Below are 24,023 nucleotides of genomic sequence, written 5' to 3'. Positions count from 1 at the left end.
AATTAGAGCGAAGACTGCGAGCCAGGCCTTCTCGTCCGACATCAGTGCCTGACCTCACAAATGTGCTTCTGGAAGAATGGTCAAACATTCCCATAGACACACTACTAAACTTTGTGGACAGCCTTCCCAGAAGAGTTGAAGCTGGGTGGGCTAACTCAATATTGAACCCTATGGACTAATACTGGGATGCCATTAAAGTTCATATACGTGTAAAGGCAGGCGTCCCAATACTTTTGGCAATATCATGTATCAGTTTTCAGTGAAGCTATCTTTGAATCAATACACCAGTTGTGTCTTGTGTTATGTAAACGATGCATATCTGGGAAACTGCTTTTCCATATGGACATCCGCTATTTTTTTTTCAAGCCAAGCAAAAATGTTAATTATAACCTTCATTTTTTATTTTTTTTATAATAGAGTTGAAGCATTCTCTTCATTTTCTGTCTCAGTGAAAATGATCACCAGGAAAACCGGAGGGGTGAATCTCCCCAGCAGGTACGTAGGTCACAGTAAAAACACGATCGGGTCTAAAGCTGGCCATGCACTGGCAGAAATTCAACAATTTTCTAATTGTTGGTGGAGTTGAATCAGCATTCATTTTTAGCTGATCTGATGAGAAAACTCGAAGGAGCAAGATGAAATATTTTATCTCAAAAGATCAAATTTGTGACAGTGAATGCTAACTTTAGTAAAGTTCATTCACTCTAAAATCAAATGTTAAAAGCAAGTATTTTTGAACATCATTCATCAAGCCATTGAATGTATTGATGAGAATGTTGGTACAAATGTTAAATCTACTAGTGCATGGCCAGCTTTACTCTTTTCCGCTCTATCCATAAGTAATAGTCCTAAATGTGACATGACATGGATGCAACTGTCATATTTTGGTCACATAGTCACTGGAGAAGGAAATAATGTTTGGGAAGATCAAAGGAACCAGAAGAGGGAGACCAACTAGGTGGTTGGACACATTGACTTCTGCTGTGGGGATGACACTGGAGGATCTCACCAAACTAGCACAAAGAAGACTTCTTTTTAAAGATTGGATTCATCAAGTCGCTTGGACTCGGACTTGAGTTGATGGCACATAATAATAATTCAAACCAATCAAATATATTTTGTGGAAAACAAGAAATCCATACACTATTCAAAGTTATTAAAAAAAACATTTTTAACTGGCATATGAAATAAAAAATTTTACAAATTACAGAAATAAAAACTGAGATTGGCTGACAGCATGGAAACATTTAGAAAAATAACTGAAACAGATTGTGCTTGCATCAGGCCATGTGGTAGTGTATGAATCATTTTTAAATTGCATATTGTATATAGCCAATGATCTGAATAACTCATTTAAATGTTAACCAAAGCTAGTCGTAATAAGAGCATGAAGTTTGGAAGGGTAAAGGAATAAGAAATAATAAAACTGATACAGTTAAATATTAGGGGAACAGTATAGATGGAATGAAATGATTGGAGGATAGTTCATTCAGACAACGGAGGTATTTCATATCTCCTAAAATGAGAAAAAAAGACTTGTTTCATTAACCTTGATTACATGGAGTAATTTATTGAGAGCGTAAAAACCATCAGTTGATATAAAGATTGAGGCAAATGAAGTTATATGCAAATCTTGACTTTTCCTTAAAAAAAAAAAACCCATCAAACTTGTTCTTCCCTTCTACGAGTATGCTCATTATTTTAAAGTGGAACTAAACAGTTACATTCAAGGCAAGCCGTGAATGATACCTGTGACGCTTGCTTGTGCTCTCTACCATACTGCCAAAGTCTCAAATGGCTGTTGTTATAACTGATCTCATGTCCAGCAACACGGCAGCTACAGATCAAACGGAGGCTAAGATGGCAGCTTCCTTGGCTATAATGCAAAGTAGGGTTTGGTTTCGCTTTAAGATCAACATGAAGACTCTATTAGCAGAAGGGGCAAGATCAAGCAGAAATGTTACGGAACAGTTGAGAATTACATATAAAACGTCTGCCATTTAGTGTGGATTCACACATGTGCTGTGTGAATTGAAGCTCCGTTTTCACAGCTAATTGATAAAGTATTTGTTCAGCATTTCAGGTCAGGTTCAGAGGAGGATCAGGTCAGGTTCAGATGAGGATCAGGTCAGGTTCAGATGAGGATCAGGTCAGGTTTACATCAGGATCAGGTCAGGTTCAGATGAGGATCAGGTCAGGTTCAGATGAGGATCAGGTCAGGTTCAGATGAGGATCAGGTCAGGTTTACATCAGGATCAGGTCAAGATTTTATCCTGTTCACAACTGTAAGACGTGTGATTCAGAAGCGTTCTCATAGAAGTCAATGGGCCTGAATTCGCACCTGAGCCAGACCACACTGCTCATAAAACTGACAGGACTCTTTCAATTCGCACTGAATCCGCACCAGACACATGTGAACAGGCACAGTAGAAAGCAATGTTCTTTCATATGTCATGCAAATTGTATACAGTTCAAAATGCATCCAATTTGCATATGTGTGAACCGGCTCTTATACTTGTGAATCTTCTGAATGTTTTAGCATGTAGCTTTCACTTAAAGTGGTTGTAAACCCTTACAGATACCTAGTGAAGTGACTGGCCCCAGGTAATACACAGAGATGAAACAAATCCTCCAACATAAGTTGCACCTGTTTATCTATAGCAGTCTTTCCCCTACATGCATTTAAAGAGCAGAATTTACACAGGATCTTTCAGCTCCAAAAAACAGGGAGCGGGGAGCTGCAGTTACATTAGTGAGGAGAGCTCTGAGAGCTTATTGGAGGGACACTTCCCCTTCACACAGTACATGGAAACAGAGCTGAGGCTGTCAATCACAGGCTGTGCCCTCCCGTCACCATTTTTCTCTCGGTGTTAAAAAAACTTGTTAGAAGTGACTCATGCTTATAACAGAGGAATGAGGCAGCAGACAGAAATGGCACTTAGTGCTCTGGATTGAGACAATTACACACTATAGAGGGATATGCTTTGTTCATATTTCATGTCTGAGGTTTACAACCACTTTAAGTTGATCTCTCATTTTTACTTTGAAAAAGGTCCAACACCAATCCTTCACATTACTTTCTTTGGTAAAAGATATGCGATCTAGGACATCCATAAAAACCCAGCAGAAAGCCAATGTGTTTCAGCCAAAGCCTTAGTCAGGCTATGACTAAGACTTCAGACAAAACACGTTGGAGTTCTGCTGGGTTTGTCTGCATGTCCCATATTGCTTATCTATTACCAAATAAAGTACTGTGAAGGACTGTTATTAGACTCTAGGTGGACAGGAACCTGAGCCGTTGATGCCGACATTCCTGGTGTTCATACTGGCATGGAAATGGAGATGCACTTGTGATATTTCTAAGTCTGATTTTAACTTCCCATTGTATCAAGTTTGACCTGCATAGCATATGCTCCCGGCCAGCTATCAAATATGAATGTTACTGTGAAAGCTGATATCCTGGAGGGATAGATACAGGTAATAATAAGAAAACTCGAGAAGATCATTGCTAAAACCTGGTGACATCACTCAGCAACAATATCTCTTCTCTTAGCAAATAGACGCAAGGACAAATCTACCCAACAGGGACACAGACAACAATATAGCCATGGTATGAGAAAGATAGTAAACAGAACTTAGGAAGACTTGAGAAGCCAAAATAGACAAAACTTCTGAAGTGCATAAACTTCTTCATTAATAAAGTACAAGGTCTATATTCCTTTTCTTGCTCCTTAACAAAACCATATTCAGTGACTCAATCCTAGTGTGCTTTAGGAGCACCATAAATATGATAGAACTATGCTCCATCTGTTAGAGTCTTAAAGGTGGACATTAATGTAGTACTTTTACATGTGATCCAAATGGTGAAAAATGAATAAAATGGTGTTAGGGGTGTTTAAGATGTTTAAGAGCTGGACAGCCATCAATATGTCCTGCTTCAAAGGCTCACCAGCTCCACTCGTCATTGGCATTCCTGAAGACTCCTGCTGGTGTTCCCACGAAGAAGTACTTAAAGTTGCGTCTTCTGAGCTGCCACTTAACCTTTCTAAGAGCGCAGACCCTGCAATGCCATCCTCAGTGTGCAAGCCTTTTATTGTTGAGAGAAACACGATAATGATTCTTTATTTATCTGCCACTTCGACATAAACAAACGACACAGAAGGACAGACACAAAGATTTCCCTATTCCCCAGTCTCAGGACAAATGGACACTTGGGTCATGATTTACCAGATGTGTCAGTTTTCAGTCCAGCTTCCTCTCCCAGCTGGTTTCTAACTTGCACCTCTGGAAAATCGCCCTTCTAGACGTAATTTTACAACAGCCGGTTAAATCTACACAAGTAATAGATAGACAAACCTGAGTTCCTTGGTAGCACCTCCTTAATTTCATTGCTAAGCTCGTCTACTGCCACATCTGTTAATACAAACAAATACAAGCATTACTGCAGCTTTTGACGACAAATCCTCGTGAGCTTCAATCAGTATTTATCTTGAAGGATAACTAAACCCAAGAACAAAAATGTAATTCTTTGAAGATTTCCAGTCCTTAGATGTGGTAGCTGCATTAGTTTTCTTTTTCATGCTAGGAACAGGTTTTTAAAGTACAGAAAATACCTGCTGATCTTGCTAGAAATTCCATGTCCTCATACTCTGTGAGCTGAAAACACAGTAGTAGTGTAGTGTAGACTACCAGTCTCATCAGTCCCCCATGTAATGGGGATGAGCATAGTTGAACCAATTTGTATGGTGATAACCATGGCTCCTGCAATAATGGAGTGGAGTGCAACAGTGAAGGTGTGAACGTAGTCAAACTGAAGTGCATTATTCACAGGAATAACAGGTAAAAATAAAGAGCCTGAAAAAAATAAACTATTACAGCCACTTGACCTAAGCAATGGTAAACTACAATAGATTGATTTTCTGTTTTTGGTTTTAGGTATGCTTTAATAAAATATCGAAGGCAGCGAGTGTCTATACTAGTAGGTTTAGTACTTCCACCAAATCATGAAGCCTTTGTCTTAATATTAGTGTTAATCTACCAAAAGTGAGAGATGGATTTTTCTATCATTTTCTTTTTTGCTCTATTTTCAACAGCAGTAAGAATTGAAAAAGGAAGATCAGAAATCAAATTAGTTTATCTGATAATATAATGGTAATAAGGCCTGGGTTGCATCACTGTGACCTAGAACGTGTTTTCTGTACAACCACTGATCTACATACGGTATGTATATTACTTTTTCTTGAAATAAAAACTACTGATTGTTTTACTCTTGCAAATTTGTGAGTAAATAGAATTTGAAAAGCCAAGTGCGGACCAGGGGCAGACTGACAACTCATGGGGCCCCCGGGTAATAGGGGATCATGGGGCCCCTGTGTCCTTGCCCAAACGCAAAAAAGCCTATGAAAAAGGTACCAGGGGCATCTCATGGGGCCCCTACTGACCACGGGCCCTCAGGCAATGCCCGAGTTTCCAAATGGTCAGTCCGCCCCTGGTGCAGACTCAAGGCCTCTTAATTGTACGAATCCAGGTCTTGGCCCATGTGGGACTATACAGGCATCCAATTTTGGTGGTATTACTTTTTTTTGTAACAAGAGCACCAGCATGGGCTGGTACATGTGCTCTATAAAATAGAGCAAATGTGGAGAATATGTCCAGTGTGCAGAGAAAAGGTCTACGAATGTTTTTGGGTCTACTACAAGGCTTCTGTTGTTGACACCTTCCCACAATGCTCCCTTTGTGAAAACTGGCAAAACTCTCCAAAAATGCTCTTGTTGCAGACTCCTGCCCGCACGGCTCCCGTTGAGGACACCTGCCCGCACGGCTCCCGTTGAGGACACCTGCCCGCACGGCTCCCGTTGAGGACACCTGCCCACACGGCTCCCGTTGAGGACACCTGCCCACACGGCTCCCGTTGAGGACACCTGCCCACACGGCTCCCGTTGAGGACACCTGCCCACACGGCTCCCGTTGAGGACACCTGCCCACACGGCTCCCGTTGCGGACACCTGCTCACATGGCTCAGTTGAGGACACCTTCCCACACGGCTCCCATTGAGGACACCTGCCCACACGGCTCCCGTTGCAGACACCTGCCCACACGGCTCCCGTTGCAGACACCTGCCCACACGGCTCCCGTTGCAGACACCTGCCCACACGGCTCCCGTTGCAGACACCTGCCCACACGGCTCCCGTTGCAGACACCTGCCCACACGGCTCCCGTTGCAGACACCTGCCCACACGGCTCTCATTGCTGACACTCATAAACAAGACTCCCATTGAGCACACCTGTCCACATGGGCCTTGTTGCAGACACCTGCCCACAAGCCTTCTGTTGTGGACACCTGCCTTTAAGGTGCCAATTGTGGAAACCTGCCTACAGGGTTCCCATGGTAGAAACCTGCCTGTAGGCTCCAGAAATGTAATCTTCTTCTGTACATCAACCACTACTTGGCAAAACCCTACATTTTCTAAACCAAAAATAAAATGTAAAATGGCTAAGATTATATAATATTTATGTCCAGTACCTATAGGTATCTTTAAATCTTCACTTGCAATGCCCGGCACTGGAGCCCATCAAAGGACTCTTGAGCTCCCATATGAGTTTGCTGAACACAGATAATAAAGGGAGTTCTGCCTGTACCTTTAAACTAGTAAAACCTTCCAGGAGCCACCTAAATGCTTGTAACACAATTATTTAGTCTTTGTTCATTAATATTTGTTTTAGCTTTCCCAGATTGGTGCTGCAGGGTGCATAGGGGTCTTCAGGAACTTTATTTAATGCGTTGTAAATGCTTCTAAAGTTTGTAAATACCTGCTTTAAGGTATGCTTCCCAGACTGGCTAAGGTTTACAAAAAACGTATAATGTGCCAGGCCATTCAGTTTCTAAATACACATCAGTATAGCACAAACGGCATCCAACAAGCGTTGAGGTCAACCGTCTACCGCCTCTGATCGAATGGTGACAACTTTACATACAGATTCACAAAATCATCACAGAAACATTTCCTTATACAAGGAGGAATTACAGCAACTCCTTTTTGGAAACAGGATGTAAATGACTTGTACAAAACATGCTTCGTGACTGCAAACCATAACATTATTAATTCATTTTATAGATGAGCACTTCTTATTATGGGGCTACATTAGTAACGGAACATATGAAATACAAATTAAACATCTAGATACATTTGCATTGAATCCATCAATGTAATCTAGTTAAACAGAAGTCATTAAAATTCCTAATATGCACTGCCAACAACAACAACATTTACTTTCCATCTTATGATACATCCATAGAAATGATAAGACCTCATGCACACTGGACATTTTTACAGCTGCTATTTTTGGCTTTTGGCGTTTTTTTTCTACAGTCAGTAGACTCCCCAGCATGTTATCCTATGTGTCCATGCACACATAGGCTTTTAATCAGCCTTTTTTTTTGGCAGGGGCGTTTTTTGTCTGGAAATGAAAAACTCAGAAATAGTGAGTTTCTAGAGGAGTTTTTTAGCTGTAAAAACTCTCTAACGCTGAAAAACGCAACAAAACGTGGTAAACCGGCATTTTTGCCCATTTTTTTTTGTGTTAAAAAATGCTAAAAATTGCAACTGCGGAAAAATGCGGCTAAATGCTCATGCAAAAACGCTGACAAACTTGCGTTTTTAATGCTACCAGCATTATTAAAATGTCCAGTGTGCATGGAGCCCGAGACTGAAGTTAAAGAAACTCTGGGATAAACAAATATTTAGTAAATAAAAAGGTCCATATCTATTGTATATTTTAATCTGCTTTGTATATTTTTTTTTTTACATTTGTCCAGTAATACAACATTAAACTTTTCCTCTGTGCAGGAGCTTCCTGTAATAAAGACCAGTCATTGCTCCCTCCTTGTATCCACCCCCTACTGTAGTCTCCTGTAGGCAGCATGTTGTAGGTGGGGCATGCTGGGTCCCTCGCACAGCTCTGAATAGGCTATGTAGAGCTCAGTGTTGTCACTGCTACTTTATAAAGTAATACCTGGGTTTGTAAATGTATTTACTTGACACAAAGCCGATTAATATCCTTTGTGTCTATTGAGAAATATATATTTAAATTCATTTTTGTGCCCAGAGTTAGCTTATTGAATTATTTACTGTGCCGATTAATGACATTTGGTTAAGGTGCATTAGACTGAGGCAGGTTTAGTCTGAAGCACCAGGTGTTCAGTATTTTAATAATGAAAATATAAGCAAAAGGTTTAAAATTAAAGCAGAACTAAATTCTCTCAATCAGCATTAACTATTTTTAATCCCCACACTGCTAGTATTCGTAAACAAATAGGAAGGTATATTATATTTACTTGTTTTAAACTTTTCTTAACATTTCTTCAGTTGCTTTCTGACCTAGGCCAGAATTATGTCATACATCCTAGGAGTCTCCATTACCTATTTTTTTATCTCAACTGGAGAAGGGGCTCTCTTGGCTAAGTACACCCACCTGCCTACGCTAAGGGCAGATGGACTCCAGGAAGTAAATGCTACATGAATTATCTGCCCTAACGTACGATGGCTGCCGCTAGAAATGCTAGGAGGATGTTTTTTCAAAGTGATTTCTCAACAATGGATGCGTGAGTTTGCGTTGAATATTAAAAAATTAATCAAATAGCGTTTTCAGTTTGTAGTGCACAGACACAGTTTAGCTCCACTTTAACATGACATTCCTCCTCAAACATTCCTAACATGACATTTTCCTATACAGATAGCAGTGCTAAACTTTGTCACCAAAAATCTTCCCATTATGAGAAAAGAAGAAAAACAAAACCATTAATACCCAAGATGAGACTTGCCGGAAAATCCCTAATTATGGGAATTTCTCTCAACTATTTACCTGTGAGATACTTTGTTAGCCAGAAATCCTTCAAACAGGATGGAAGATGCAATCATTGAACGCCAACATGTCTATGCAGCTCTTTGTTCTACATGTGATACAGATAATCTGAAGATGTGCATCTTCTTCAGATTTAGCAATCACCCTGGAAAATGCATGGCCTACTGTCGAGAAGAATCGCCAGGTGTCCTGATTTCCAGGAACCTGGGTAGCTTTACCCAACATCTTTTGAAGACTGAATACTGTTATCAATAGCTATTTAAAGTGGAAGTGTAGTGAAATCCTAACCATACTTAAACGTGCTCCCACCCAGGGGCGGAATGACAACTCATGGGGCCCCCGGGCAATAGGGGATAATGGGGCCCCTGTGTCCTTGCCAAACTCAAAAAAGCCTATGAAAAAGGTACCAGGGGCATCTCATGGGGCCCCATACTGACCCCGGGCCCTCAGGCAACGCCCGAGTTTCCAAATGGTTAGTCTGCCCCTGCTCCCACCCCTAAGCTTACTCTACCTACCCTGGAAAGGAAAGAGGTCTATACTTATGCTGAGGCCCTTCAGTCACATGATCAGCTCCCAGTGCTGTAGAGGAGGGACAGTACACCTATGAGGGATGTCACTGCATAGGCTCTGCAGCCATTGTCATCAGTCTTTCATCTTCACTGAATAGGAGGGGGAGGTCATGTGACCGGATCGGAGCACCCTAAAAATAGGTAAAGTATGGAGATCTTTCCTTTACAGGGTAGTTAGGATAAGGTCAGAATGGGGGTGGGAGCAGGTTTAAGAATAGTTAGCATTTGAATGGAGTTCTACTTTAAATTCTAAATTTTCTTTTGTCGTGTGGTATTCCACAATTAAAAGACACAACTGACAAATGAATATTGTTAGGTCCAACTTCAGCCAAAAAATGGTTTTCACTGGAGTGGGAAAGAGTCAAAGTTGGTAAACTAGTAGACGTTTGCTCAACTCAGCTTACAGCAGAAAAAAAAAGATCATTTGGTCCATCAAGTCTGCCCCATTTCTTTAATTTTTTTTTTTTTACTTTTGTCTTAATAGAGATCTTTGTTTATCCCAAGCATGTTTAAATCCACTTACCATTGACTGACTCACTACTTCTACTGGAAGTCTATTTCAAGCATCAACTACCCTTCCAGTAAAATAATACTTTATAAGATTTGTTTTGAACTTTCCTCCTCCTAAGTCATGTCCCCGTGTTTTTGATCATTGCTTCATATTGAAAATGCTGCCCTCTTGAACCTTACTCACCGCCTTGATGTATTTAAAAGTTTAATTCATGTCTCCCATTTCCTTTCTTTTCTCCATACAGTAGATATTAAGTTCCTGAAGTCTCTCCTGATGTGTTTTATCCCCCAGACCTTTCACAATTTTTGATGCCTGTTTCTGGACTCATTCTATCTTATCAATTTCTTTTTGTAAGTGAGGTCTCCAAAACTGGACACAGTATGCTAAACAATGTCTAACTAAAAGATCTCCATATTGGTATCAGGACTTCTTTCCTCCTGCTGGTGATCCATCTAGTGATATAAAGATCTCTATAGGGAAATCAGGACCTACTTCCTCCTGCTGGTGACCCCTCTAGTGATATAAAGATCTATCTCCTAGATTGTAAGCTCGAAAAAGCAGGGCCCTCAATCCCCTCATGTTTTGCATTGTATTGGTATTGTTCTGTCACATGTTCTGTCCCCCTCTGTAATGTACAGCACTGAGCAAACTATTGGCGCTTTATAAATACTGTATAATAATAATAATAATAATAATAATTTAGGGGAATCAGGACCGCCTTCCTCCTGCTGGTGACCCCTCTAGTGATATAAAGATCTATTTAGGGGAATCAGGACCGCCTTCCTCCTGCTGGTGACCCCTCTAGTGATATAAAGATCTATTTAGGGGAATCAGGACCGCCTTCCTCCTGCTGGTGACCCCTCTACTGATGCATATCAGAATTTTACTCTCGTGTATTCTATGGTCGTTCATTTTTCTGTTCATCAGTGGGGACAAATCTATGTTTATTTTCAACCTCAGTGAAGGGCAAATTCAAAGAAGGAAGATGGAAATTTTTTATTGAATGTGCAAAGTTCTGACAGAGTATGTGGTATTCGATTGGTAAAGTCCATTGATTCCAAAATCAAATGTTAAAAGCAAATAAAATCTTGAACTACTTCTGAAGATAATTTGAATGTGCCGAAAATTTTCATTTAAAATTCTACCCAGCTTTTGGAATATTTCCCCTCACTTCCAGTCCTAAAAACTCTACGGTGTAAGCGGGAATGGGTCTCACCAGGACAGGAAGACATAGAGAGCAAAGAAAACCTGCTCTAGCCATTTCCGGCAAAAAATAAATAACTGTACGTTTGTTGCTCTGTCCCCAACAGGAAGATATCTCATTATTTCCAGTCCTGGTGAAAGCTTAACATCAGGACAGGAAATTAGGGTAAATCTGCCTAATAGAACACAGACCCAGGGGTGGACTGACAACTCATGGGGCCCCCAGGCAATAGGGGATCATGGGGCCCCTGTGTCCTTGCCCACACTCAAACCACACCCAAAAAAGCCTATGAAAGGTACCAGGGGCATCTCATGGGGCCCCTTACTGACCCCGGGCCCTCGGGCAGTGCCCGAGTTTCCGAATGGTCAATTGAAGAACCACCATCAAGACCACATGGGTATGATTTACATGCAAACACTAATTATCAATACCCAGGACAGCCAAAAGCCTTCATATACAAAATTCTTTGTTATCAAAAAGTTGTATGCAGCAAGGAATAGACACCAGAGAAAGAATTGCATTATCCTTACCATCTGTTATTTTAACATAAAGTCTCTTATTCAGTTCCTCAGCTTTATTCTTCATAGTGAACAAAACACAAGAAAAAAAAAAACACATCCATGTTATTAAAACTGAATGCTGACATGAAATAATGTTTTAACACATTAAAAGATACATTTTAATTAGATCCATGAGGCCTGTTGTCAGGCAACTAAGTTCTCTAGGTTTTTGATGGATTTGAATACTGTAGATTTGTGTATACAGTATATATACAGTTTTAATACCCCAATATTACTCTGGAATAAGCAGCTTTGATACATCACAGAAGATCAATTCCTAAGCTGTTGGAATTCACTGACCTGGAACAATTATAAAGACCTAATGCAACTTTCCAGCAATTTTATCTACTCTCTGTCAAACTAAAATATAAAATTCCGAATGATTGAAATTGGATTTTTTTTTTTAAACAAGAATTTGGAAATTATTGACTTTGATCTATTGCAAATAAAAATCAAAATTGTGTCAAACAAACTTGGCAGAAAAAAATGTAATAGATTTTTTCTTTTGGTTTGGTTGATTTAAAGCGTTGTTCCAGCTGAGAAAAAAAAAGTCAGCAGCTACAAAAACTGTAGCTGCTGACTTTTAAAATACAGACTCTTACCTGTCCCTCGGTCCAGCGGTGTCCACGCCTGGCATCTTCAGTGTGGGCACCTGGCTGTGACAGCTCGCAGCTTCAAAGCCAGGTGTCCACTGTGCATGCGCGAGAAGCTCTGAGCTTTGTGAATGGCCCTGTAGTCTTTAGGGACCTGTCATGTGTCCCAGAAGACTACGGGGAGGGGGGGAATGGACAACTTCTGCTGTGATTGCCTAGGCAATCGGAAGTGGAAGTGGGAGCGGGTACCTGTCAAATTCGGCTACCCGTTCCCCCTCCCTGCTCCCCAAAGGTGCCAATCCTTTATGGGCAGCGGGGGACAAAGGCTTAAAGTGGAACGTCCCCTTTTGCATGGAGCTCCTCTTTAAATAACCTTTATGGAAGCGGTTCATTTATAGCCCAGTTTGATCTATTGAATGCAGATGGACTATCAAACTTGTCGGTGGTAGATTTCTTGGTTTCCGACAACCACTTTTAATTTTATGTGTAAATCCTGGTCAGAAGTAGTTAACATTTAAAGTTGCTACATGGATGGCTAGGATAAAGTGTACGTCAAGCCAGAAATGTTTTCCTAGTTTTGGATAGAGATGGAAAGGATTCTAACTTCTGTCAGGATTTTACTGCTGTCATTTCCTTAGAGAACTTTAACCTTACTTCCTGTTCTGCTGGCAACTGATTACCAGACAGGAAATTAGACAAAATCTGTTAAAAAGGACACAGATAGAAATAAAATCTAACGGGGGTTCCAACTTTCCCCTTCTCTGTTAAAGAAAAGAAGCATTTTTATTTTTGTCTGTGACCCCACCGCAGATATTTCCTCACGGTCTGTTTGGCAAAACATTATCAGGTTAAAAGGAAGTGAGATTTAGCTGGACATTTCAATGTTTCTGACTACATTTGTGCTGAAAGAAAGTAACTTAAAAATCATGGCTACAAAGGATAAAGCCATGCGCGTAGATAAAGGACTTGTAGAGGGCCTCTAAAGAACAACTCAGGAATGGCAGCTTTCATTTTTTTACCTCAATAGATTCCCTTTAAATGCTTTACACTTATTTGCTAAACCTCAGCCTCCATAGTTACACCTATGAATAGTGGGACATAAATCAAGGATTATTTTACCTGAACGTCACATGAACATCCTAGCTCTTCATTCACAGTGGATGGGGAGACAACAACTGGCACTGGTTTGGAGACTTCATCTGGCAAGGCTGGCTTGTGAGTTGCCACTTTTAGGAGGTGATTTAAACTTCCGTGAGTTCCATTGTTAGGGGCAGGTTTTAATCCAAGAAGGTCTAAACATCCAGAACACAAAAGATGACTAGACTTTATGTTAGGAGAGCATTATGAAGCTTTAGAAAAGAGACAAAGTGTATGTATGTATGTATTGCAAAAACTGGTATTCTCTTAGTTAAATTCAAACTATTTTTGAAGGTTTACGAAAGTGTATGTATGTATGTATGGCAAAAACTTGTATTCTTTAAGTTAAAATCAAACTATTTTTTGGTTTTGGTGTCCTGTGGGAGATTTTTAAAAGAGGAAATCACTAAAAATGTAAGGGAATTCCTCTCTTAGATAGTTCATCAGAACAAATGTCACCAAAGCAAGAGGGTAAATCTTACAGTGGGGATAACTCTAATTTAGGATTCTTGATTACTTTCTTTTTTGGCAACAACTATCACTGGAACAAAGGGGGAAGATGCATCTACCTTGAGGGGACAGAGACATCAATAAAACATGACAAGGATTGCCATCATCCATACGGTTTAAAAAACAAAGTGTTACTAAACCCACAGCAGTAAAATCAGTCTGTATATGCAGTAAAGCATGCTTGTTATACTCACTGTGAAACCTAAGGGGTTAATCTTCTGCATTGTGTAAAAAGGCTGTTTGATCTTGTCTCATCTGATTCTCCCCTTTTTCTACTGTCCCTAATCCATCTGATATAGTTAGGGCAGCAGGGGCAAGTCTGCACATGCTCTCTTTAGTGTGTATTGCAAGAGAGCTTTTTTTTTTTGGGAGGGTGCATGTGATCAATACAGGGCTAATCAGCACTGTCCAGACAGTTTATGCAGGCTCAGAGGACAGACAGAGGAGAATGAAACCACCTCCTACAAGATTAACCAGCGCTCAGCCAGACACTGATAGAAGTCACAAGACTGCTATATAGTGCCGATGAGAAAAGGTATTTAGCAGTTTAGATTTACTACAATAATTGCATTTCCATGTTCTATGAGCTGTGGGAGACCAAGTATAGTGAATGCAGGGCCATGGGTTTAGTAATACTTTAAAAAACGTTTTGACTATACATACACTTTAATAATTAAAGGGCTTGATTCCAAGAAGAGGGTAAGGAATGTCAGGTTATGTCTGAAGGACTTCAACACTAAACCATTCATAATTAAAGGGTCAGCCCACCTACAACTGATATACATATTTCCATTTTTGGTAGATGGAGAGTTAAAGGGTTAATTTAACCTTGAAAAAAATTACCATCATTTTGGCCCAGTAGGTAAAGAAAAACTATGCAGTTTTTAAAAATGTTGCTTAATATAATTTCCATACCTGTAGGCCATTCGCAGCCTCCCTTCCCCAGAGAGTGACCAAAAAACTATTATAGATCGTGTCCTAACAACAGGACAAGACAAAGCAAAGCTAACTGTTGGATGCTAGCCCCCAGCATCAGAGGAGTGGGCATTCACCTTGTTTCATACCCTGCACATGCACAGTATGCTCTTGTCCTCTCTCTCTCTTGCAGCAAGGTGGACTCAAGACTCTCAGGTGGACAGACACACTCAGAAATATCATCATGGAGATCTTGCTGCTGAAGCCCAACAGGGGCTGACCCAACCTCAAAGTCAATCCTTATTAAAGATTTTTTAAGTAACACGGTAATGGCACAAATATCCCCATACTATATTAAAAAGTCTAGTAAATTTACTTACCACACATGACATTGTATAACTCTATATTTTCAAATGGAGGTACTTTAGTCTTGTATTTGAATGTTGGTCCATATGCAACAAATACAGTCTTAAAAAGATAGAAATAATAGTAAAAAGCAATTCCCACATCTGTTTCAGTCTAACATTGGAGTAATTAACATCGGGTAGTTTAGGAGTTCCACAACATTTCTCTTTTAAATACCTGCATGCTGCTGAACTTGTTGTCATAGCCGTGATCTCCTTGGAAAACACATCCTTTGGTTGGCTTTTTATAGACATCTACAGGTTTTCTGTGTGGAGAGCACAACATTCTTAATACACTGGAATGTATGCTGTACATTAAAGCATCTAAAGCATGCAGGCAAGTTATTCATAACTGCTGACATCGCAGCTCTGAAAATAGTCAGCGCAGGGACTGTGTGGTTCTAAAGCCATTAGTTTCAGACACCCATAAGGCAAGTAGAGTACAAAGTTCAAATGTGAAGCTGGTCAGCCCATTGTAGTTACCACAAGACCATAAACCGCACTGCAGATTCAACAAATTCATATAATTCATTGTATTTTTATGTATTTTCTTTAGGTAATTACCTTGCTACATGCCATTTCCTGTCAACCAACAGATGAATATCTTCTATCCTTCTGTTATTGGCATAGTGCAGTCTCTTTGGAAGGTGTTGCTTCAGGTAAGGTTTGAAGTGCTGATCTGGTTTTTTACACTGCCAAATAAGAATTGCACTCATGGGAAACAATATAAACAATCAAATTAAAACAAAACACCTGTCAATGGTAAATGCTTTGTCTCAACCCTCGAATGATCATTTTTGCTGAACAGCTTGGTATGAGGAAGTTGAAAAATAACAGACATACTGGCAGGATCACCAGGTAATACAAATATATTATAAAGGGATTCAGAAAAAAAAAATTGTGTTAATGCTAGTGACATACTGCATCATGTATATAATTTTTAATTTTGCTCATGGTTCCAAGAAATGGGCCTTGTGCAATCCTGAAATTTTGCTGAGTGGACAGTGTGCTGAGATTTTCTGCATGCTTATATTACAAAAGGCAGATTTGTGTTAAACCCCCCAATCAGTCTTATTTTTGCTGCCCTATTGGGGAGATTTCCTTTCACTTCCTCTAATAGAAATGTAATAGGGCATGAGGGAATACAAAGTAAGGGTCTCTATATATGGATTAAAATTCCCTTCTAGGCCAGCCAAATTTTAATCACTGTGTGCTCCCCCTGCTCAACAGAACTCAGCTGTTCAATCATCTTCTGTTAAAGGGACATGTTGGAAACGTTTTCATCCATCAGTGGCTGTAGCCAACTGGGTACCTCTGTCAGAATACAATGTCCTGTACCTATACTGCATGCAGGTAAACTGGGACTGTCTAAGTGCACCGACACTCTTAAAAGGGCCCCAATGATAGCCAGCAGAAATGCATCTCAAAGAACTACCCCTCTCATAATAATTATTCCTGCTCCCTTTGCTACCATCCTCCTTTTCTTTTGGACAGTACATACCCAGTCGGTCTAGGCCTAGCATTGCTGCCATAAATATTCTCTGGCAGTATGGTGCCAGCATGCTGTAGATTAAACTTTACTATTACCCAATGCTGCACTTGAGGTGGCTTTGCTACAGTTTATGCTGGTCAGGGTGCTAAATGTCATTGTATGCCTAGTCCTTACTCTTGATTCACTTTGTATGCTTAATTGTATTATTACCATTGTTAATCCATTTTATGCTCGTCTAGTTACCAACCATATTGGGTAACAATATATTAAGTTTGCCTTTACTACCTGGTCTGGTGCCTATTTTCTTTGACATAGCACTACTATTGGGTACCATGCATTACTTTCAGTGATTGCCTGTGATATTGTAAGTCTGTACACTCAACCTGGTGTGTCAGAGGGGCTGAGGTTCTTGAGGAGGTTGAGGCAAAGAACAGAGGACCCATCCTATCCAGCAGCCCCTACATGGGTAGAGCTACATGTAGATTGAGTAATATGCTAATTGATAAGAAACTAACACTCTATGGTCAACTTAAGGGGGGCAACTTAGATGTAATCGGAACAGGGGTCCCTACTGAAAGATTTACCCTTACATCTTGTTCTGGTAACAACTAAAATTTTGGATTCTCCATCACTTTTGGCTATACATGCACCTTAGTGCTTTTAGAAAACATCTTCCTCTATTATTTTTACACCTGCAGTCACTTAACATTTCTCATGTCCCTCTGTAGGCATTTTCCTTGATTTTTTATCTTTACACTTTTACCCATAATCCAGTTTATTAAATTCAATGCTTACCGTAAGATTTGCAACAACTACTTTAGGATCATCTAGAATAAAAAAAGAAAAAGAAAGAAATACACACTGAATAAAAAAATAAACAGGATAAAAAAAAAAAAAAAAAAAAAAGACAAAAAAGACAAAAAAAAAAAAAAGACAAAAAAAAGACGATTTTTCTACTATTATAAAGTAAAGTTGACTTAAGCACCAACATGCTTTTCTCTTTCATGTAACATTCTGTCCTTTCAATCTGTATTCTATTTACGTACAAAAAAAGATACAGCTGAACTCCAGAAAGATATACAGTTGCAAGAAAAAGTATGTGAACCCCTTGGGATTACGTGGAGTTTTGCATGAATTGGGCATAAAATGTGCTCTGAACGTCATCTAAGTCACAACAATAGAAGAACACAGTCTGCTGAACATAATACTACACAAACATTAGATGTTGCCATGGTTTAATTGCACATAACATGTAAACATTCACAGTGCAAGGAGAAAAAATATGTGAACCTTTGGACTTGATAACTGGTTGACCCTCCTTTGGCAGCAATAACCTCAACCAAACATTTCCTGTAGTTGCAGATCAGACCTGCACAATGATCTGGAGTAATTTTGGACCACTCCTCTTCACAAAACTGTTTCAGTGTAGCAATATTTTTGGGATGTCTGGTGTGAATCGCTCTCTTAAGGTCATGCCACAGCATTTCAATCGGGTTGAGGTCAGGACTCTGACTGGGCCACTCCAGAAGGCATATTCTGTGCTGTTGCAGCCATTGTTTTGTTGAATTACTTGTATGCTTTTGGTCATTGTCCTGTTGCATCACCCATCCTCTGCGGAGCTTCAGTTGGTGGACAGATGGTCGTACGTTTTCCTGCAAAATGTCTTGATAAACTCTGGAATTCATTTTCCCATCAATGACAACAATCCGCCCAGGCCCTGAGGCAGCAAAGCAGCCCCAAACCATGATGCTCCCTTTGCCATGTTTTACAGTGGGGATGAGGTTTTGATGTTGGTGTGCTGTGCCTTTTTTTCTCCACACATAGTGTTGTGTGTTCTTCCCAAACAACTCAATCTTGGTTTCATCTGTCCACAGTATATTCTGCCAGTAGTGCTGTGGAACATCCAGGTGCTCTTTTGCAAACTTCAAACGTGCTGCAATATTCTTTTTGTACAGCAATGGCTTCCTCCGTGGTGTCCTCCCATGTACTCCATTCTCGTTTAATGTTTTCCTTATTGTAGATGTGTCAACAAAAATGTTAGCATGTGCCAGAGATTTCTGTAGGTCTTTAGCTGACACTCTGGGATTCTTCTTTACCTCATGCAGCATTCTGCGCTGTGCTCTTGCAGTCATTTTTACAGGACGACCACGCCTAGGGAGAGTAGCAACAGTGCTAAACTTTTTCCATTTGTAGACAGTCTGTCTTACCGTGGACACATGAACATCAAGGCTTTTGGAGATACTTTTGTAACCCTTTCCAGCTTCATGCAAGTCAACAATTCTTGACCGTAGGTCTTCTGAGAGCTCTTTTCTGCGAGGCATGGTTCACATCAGACAGTGCTTCTTGAAACCAGTAAACCCAAAACAGGTGTGTGTTTTTTAAGGGCAGGACAGCTGTCAGCAACACATCCAATGTCATCACACTGATTGGAGTCAAGGTTGGCTCACTCCTGGCTCCAATTATCTCTGGGAGAAGTCATTAAGCTAGGGCCTCACATACTTTTTCCTCCCTGCACTGTGAATGTTTACATGTTATGTGCAATTAAACCATGGCAACATCTAATGTTTGTGTAGTATTATGTTCAGCAGACTGTGTTCTTCTATTGTTGTGACTTAGATGACGTTCAGAGCACATTTTATGCCCAGTTCATGCAAAACTCCATGTAATCCCAAGGGGTTCACATACTTTTTCTTGCAACTGTAAAAGACATAAATTAATGCAGCTCTGTAACCATTAAAATTATCCTGAAAAGATTCAAGCAGTCTAGAATTTAACTCGGTATCATACTCTTGCAGTGCCTGTACAGCAGAGCTCAGACTGGGGGTAATAGAAGCAACAAAAAACACCAATCGGTTGTTCTGCAGTGCAAGATGGGAGAGCAGAATTATTGAGGGATGAACTAATCAATGTGCTATAGACAAGGAGCAGACCTGTTAATGTATTGAACTGCAGCTAAGAAAAAAAAATCAGGTCTTCTGGACTGCCAGATATGGCTGTGCTGTGTAATAGGGTTGTGTTAATCTCAGAACTGCATGAAAAGAAATACAGTTTCTTTGAAGGGTAAAATAGTTTCCTTATATGTATTTAATCTGTTTATTTAAAATTCAGCAACAAAAGGATTAGGGTCCTGGAGTTTACAATACTTGACTTTTTTAAAGTATTTAAAGTTGAAAGTTTTTTTGTTTTGGTTAGAATATGGAATGGGTAAACCCCTTTGCCTAGAAAGAAAGGGAAAAATCTCTCTTTAGGTTTTACCCTCTTTTCCTTTCCCGATGATTACTTAAAATTCTGGATTTTCCTACGTCTTCAATCCCAGCGACAATGGCCAGCAGAGCAAACAGTGGAGTGGGGGGTAAATGCTCCCAGTGGGGACACAAATAGAAATGAACACTGGACCCCCAAGGTTCTAAACCTTCCCTACTCTATCCAAAACAAGTTTTGACTTAAGATACTTAAAAGCCTATGCCTAACAATAGGCGGCTCTATGTTCCGGCAGCAATACAAGGACTTCCCGTGCTATTGCTGGAACAAAATGGAGTTGGGTGAGTGCTGCACATTCATTCACAAGCTTTGTATTTTTATGAATGAATACAAGGCTTCTTCTGATTGGTTGAGCTGAAGAGGTGGGCGGATGACCTTATGATCTCCACCTTCGCCATTCAGAGGAAGCATTATATAGCACCCTCCTAGAATGATGGCTAGAAAGGTTCAGGTAAAGTATGTTATTATGTAATCATTGGAGAGGTGTGTGATTATTTTTGGCTGTTCTGGGTCTCACTGGCTGCAGGCTCCTCTTTTTCGCCTTGCCTTCTAGTGGATTCTAGAATGTAGTGGGTTGGAAGAGGCAGAACCTGGGCCTGAATGTTCATTTGGTCTTAGCCAATCCCTGGAGGAGATGGTGCCCAGTAGGTGGCTGAGGAGTACAAAAACAGCCTGGTGCCTAGAGCAGCAGGCTTCTTGTCCAGGAGAAGACCCCAGCCTGGAGGGCCATTGACCTACTGGGCAGTAGCTGAAGTCTCTAAGGAATTCTTTGAGGTCCCAACGCTGGAGCCAATTTAAAGGGGGTTCAGTGAGGATCTGGCCTGGTAGCACATAGGAAAAATGCATGGATGATATTGGAAGGAGACATCCAAGTATACAGGGACAATGCGAGTATAGTCCTGAGCGTAGGATCCTAGTGATTGTTTGCTGCTTTAACCCTATGTGTATCTGATCCAGTGTTGCTGAATTGGGACTGTTTCTGCGCTTGGAGTCCCTAAGTTGCTTGTTCTCCTATTGTTTGCCAAGAGGGGAATTATCCTGATGAATGTAGACAAGGCAATGAGTGTCCTCTGTAACTTTGTGCACTAAATTTTGAGAACCCCAAAGTTCACCTTGCACCCTTAGCAAGTTCAACGACCATTACATCATAAAAAGACATTCCCTGCCTGGTTAGTGAGTTGCGAGACTGTCTGTGTTGTGTGCCTGGCTGCCTTTATACCCATTTGTTAGGAGAACCCGGGACAAATCTATGGGCCCATCAGGGGTCTGAACTACACTTGTATTCCATGAGAAAAGGCTTCCTGTAAATGACTGAGAAGCACTCAGCCCAACCTGATTTTGCTTTGGGAATGGGACAAGAAGTCCCCATTCCACTGCCAGAACACAGGGCTGCACTTCTTTGTAATCAAAATTGTTGGCCCAGAAGAACTGTTTAAAGTAACACAAAACCTAGAGTTAGGCTTCTATAATTATCAACATCTCCGTGGCTCACAAGTAATTTTATAGTATTTTTTCTTTAGGCTTTAAAGGGAATTTATAGTATTTCATTTTATTACGATAAATATTAAATAGATAATTACGATAAATATCTAATAGCAAGTAATTAAAGTCTTTATTGTGTATTAATTGAATTTAAAACGCCTGGTTTCTCGGTATAATGTGTATGAGGCAACCAAAACTTGCCCATTACATACATCTGCTTTGCAGTGCTACTTCATGGTTGTGCTTTCCTGATTCATGTTAATAGCAAAGTCTTGGATTATGCACTTCAGCATTGTTGTCAAGTTAGGCATTTTTTGGGCAGATCACTATCAGTTTACAATGCAATGATTTGCTGTTCTGAAGGGATGGAGAGTCTTTAGTTCACATTTTGCATCAGGTGCCAGAAATGTGTACCCACAGCCCTCAAACAAGTGACATTTCTGTGACATGCCCGCAGCATAGAATCAATTCTGATGCATATAACCATTGCTGAAAGTAATTTGTGGCACAAGTTCACATTATTGTTTCCAGCATGATTCTATTTTCAATGCATTTGTTGAAGACGTTGTAATGCATTGAAAATGGAAGTTTTTACTTACCCCTATTCTCAATGTTTCTAGTACAGACATGACAGTACACACGCTTGTCTCTCTCATACACATCACCTTTATTGCCATAAGAATGAGTATTGTGTGTCCCCGATATTTTTTTCTTCTTTTTGTTTCCTATTGGATTAGGGCAACATTGACCTGGAAGAGGAAGTGCCTGCTTATATGATCTGCCTCTCCGGGATTGCAATCATTTCATGTTACTTCCAACGGAAGGTGTGTACTGTCATGAATCATAACAGGAATGCTGATTTTCCAACTGAAGCATTGCCAATACGCAGTAGCATAGGGACAGGAGAAGCAGATGTGTATGCAACTGGGCCTCTGATATTGGGGTAGTCAGTAGACCATATCTAGCCAAACCCAACTAACCTCTACATCGCCTTTTTTTAAGCAGTTAAATTGCTCCTCTGAAGAAGAGAGCATATATTGTGATAGGTAGAAGGGGTTATGGGTTTTAGGTACAGGAGGTAATGGATGATCTTAAAAGCTGTAAATGGAGTTTTAAAGGTTGGGTATTGTAAGTCTGAAGCAGTGGGCAAGCGACAAGAGCCCAGCTCATGTCCAGCACAAGAGCACATTAAAACTGCCAATATAGCACCAAAAAGCAGACTGTTCTTGCTTAACAATATTGAAAATATGCAACGCATTTAGCTTGTCAAGTTGTTAGTCACAAAAGGATTAGGCAACATTAAATCAGAATGTTATGTATCATAAGGATGTAGTGAAATAAAAGTATAGTGTTTAAACAAAGTTCATTCTAAAAGATTTAAAGATTATCTATTATCATTTTTACACTCCTTTCCCCTACGGAACAAAATACATGTAGTAGATAGTCCCATGTTTCTAAGTGCTTTCTAAACCTAAATATATGGTCTGACCTGTCCACTCTCCTTCTGCTGCTTGGCTGTTTTGACAACAGGTATGAAGGAGACAACGGATTCATAGCTATGGCTTGTCTCAGCTGTGAGCATTTCCCAAAACAAGCAACAGCAAGAGGAATGCAGAAGGAGGTGGGATTTGTCAGCTTCTGCATTCTTCTTGCCATTGCTTATTTCAGGAGAGTGCTTACAGCCAAGACAACCTGCAGCTATATCAGTTGTCTCTGTCATAGCTGTCGGATTGATTACAGCAGGCGGGGAGGGGGCAGGTTGGACCTTATAACTAGGGTTACAAAGCACCTAGAAACATGGGACGAAGTACTACATTTACTTTGATCCATAGAGGACAGAACTGTAAAACGATTGTAATGATAGATCTAGTACAGTGGCTAATGTTTTAATGTATTTATAAAAGTTGATGTCTTATGTTCTTGTAATGCTCCACCCATTGAAAGCTAATGTATACAAACCGACAGAATGACGTGTAATGATTTCAGACCTCATAAAAGGGTACACAGAAATATTGGAGCTTCTATAAAAGGGAGTCAATGCAGCACACACACACACAACTATTCTACAATAGCGAATACGAATCCATGGAAAATAAAGTTCAATGCTCGATTCAGTATTGTTGATGTAAAATAGAAAGATGCGATACACGTTGGATTTTGATGTATAATAAATTATGTTTTTACAAATAGGTTGTGCCTCAAAAGTCCCCATTTTCAGGTTGTTTTTCAGTTTAAAATATACAGTATTAGGGATGTGGCACATATATATATTTTAACATTGTTTAATGCTTTGTGGTTAAATTCTTGGATTTACCCAATTCAACTGCAATTAAATCCATAATTTTAGTTCAAAACATTCAGGGCCTTTTATACCACTCATGAAACCCAGTGGTAAGATCTCCTAACTAGACTTTCCAGAACTTACTATCCCACCAGAAACAAATCACTGGCAGGTAGGTAGAGTTGGGCTAGTGTTAACATAGATCTATAAATAGATCTAGATCTTTAGATCTCTAAAGTTTA

At 40.1% G+C, this 24,023-nt stretch overlaps 1 protein-coding gene across 9 annotated transcripts in view; it reads right to left on the bottom strand.

The window, feature by feature from the left end:
* ENPP2 (ectonucleotide pyrophosphatase/phosphodiesterase 2) overlaps positions 1-24,023 on the bottom strand; it is a 156,950-nt gene that overhangs the window by 36,333 nt on the left and 96,594 nt on the right. For 4 of the 9 annotated variants that reach the window (XM_089659054.1, XM_089659053.1, XM_089659056.1 and 1 more), the window contains 8 exons: positions 17,553-17,584; positions 15,830-15,957; positions 15,444-15,531; positions 15,242-15,329; positions 13,419-13,591; positions 11,677-11,725; positions 4,357-4,413; positions 3,950-4,087 (listed from right to left, as the gene is read on the bottom strand). In XM_089659054.1, the coding sequence (XP_089515180.1) occupies positions 3,950-4,087; positions 4,357-4,413; positions 11,677-11,725; positions 13,419-13,591; positions 15,242-15,329; positions 15,444-15,531; positions 15,830-15,957; positions 17,553-17,584 (753 nt within the window). The remainder of the gene's footprint in view (positions 1-3,949; positions 4,088-4,356; positions 4,414-11,676; positions 11,726-13,418; positions 13,592-15,241; positions 15,330-15,443; positions 15,532-15,829; positions 15,958-17,552; positions 17,585-24,023) is intronic. The other 5 variants (XM_089659059.1, XM_089659060.1, XM_089659062.1 and 2 more) reach the window with 2 other exon arrangements.

The sequence above is a fragment of the Staurois parvus genome, unplaced genomic scaffold, assembly GCF_062004578.1.
Source record: "Staurois parvus isolate SC_StPar_1 unplaced genomic scaffold, SC_StPar_1.0 ptg000030l, whole genome shotgun sequence".
Lineage (NCBI taxonomy): Eukaryota > Metazoa > Chordata > Amphibia > Anura > Ranidae > Staurois > Staurois parvus.
The sequence above is the reverse complement of the archived record's forward strand: the minus strand, read 5'-3'. Positions and strand labels throughout refer to the sequence as shown.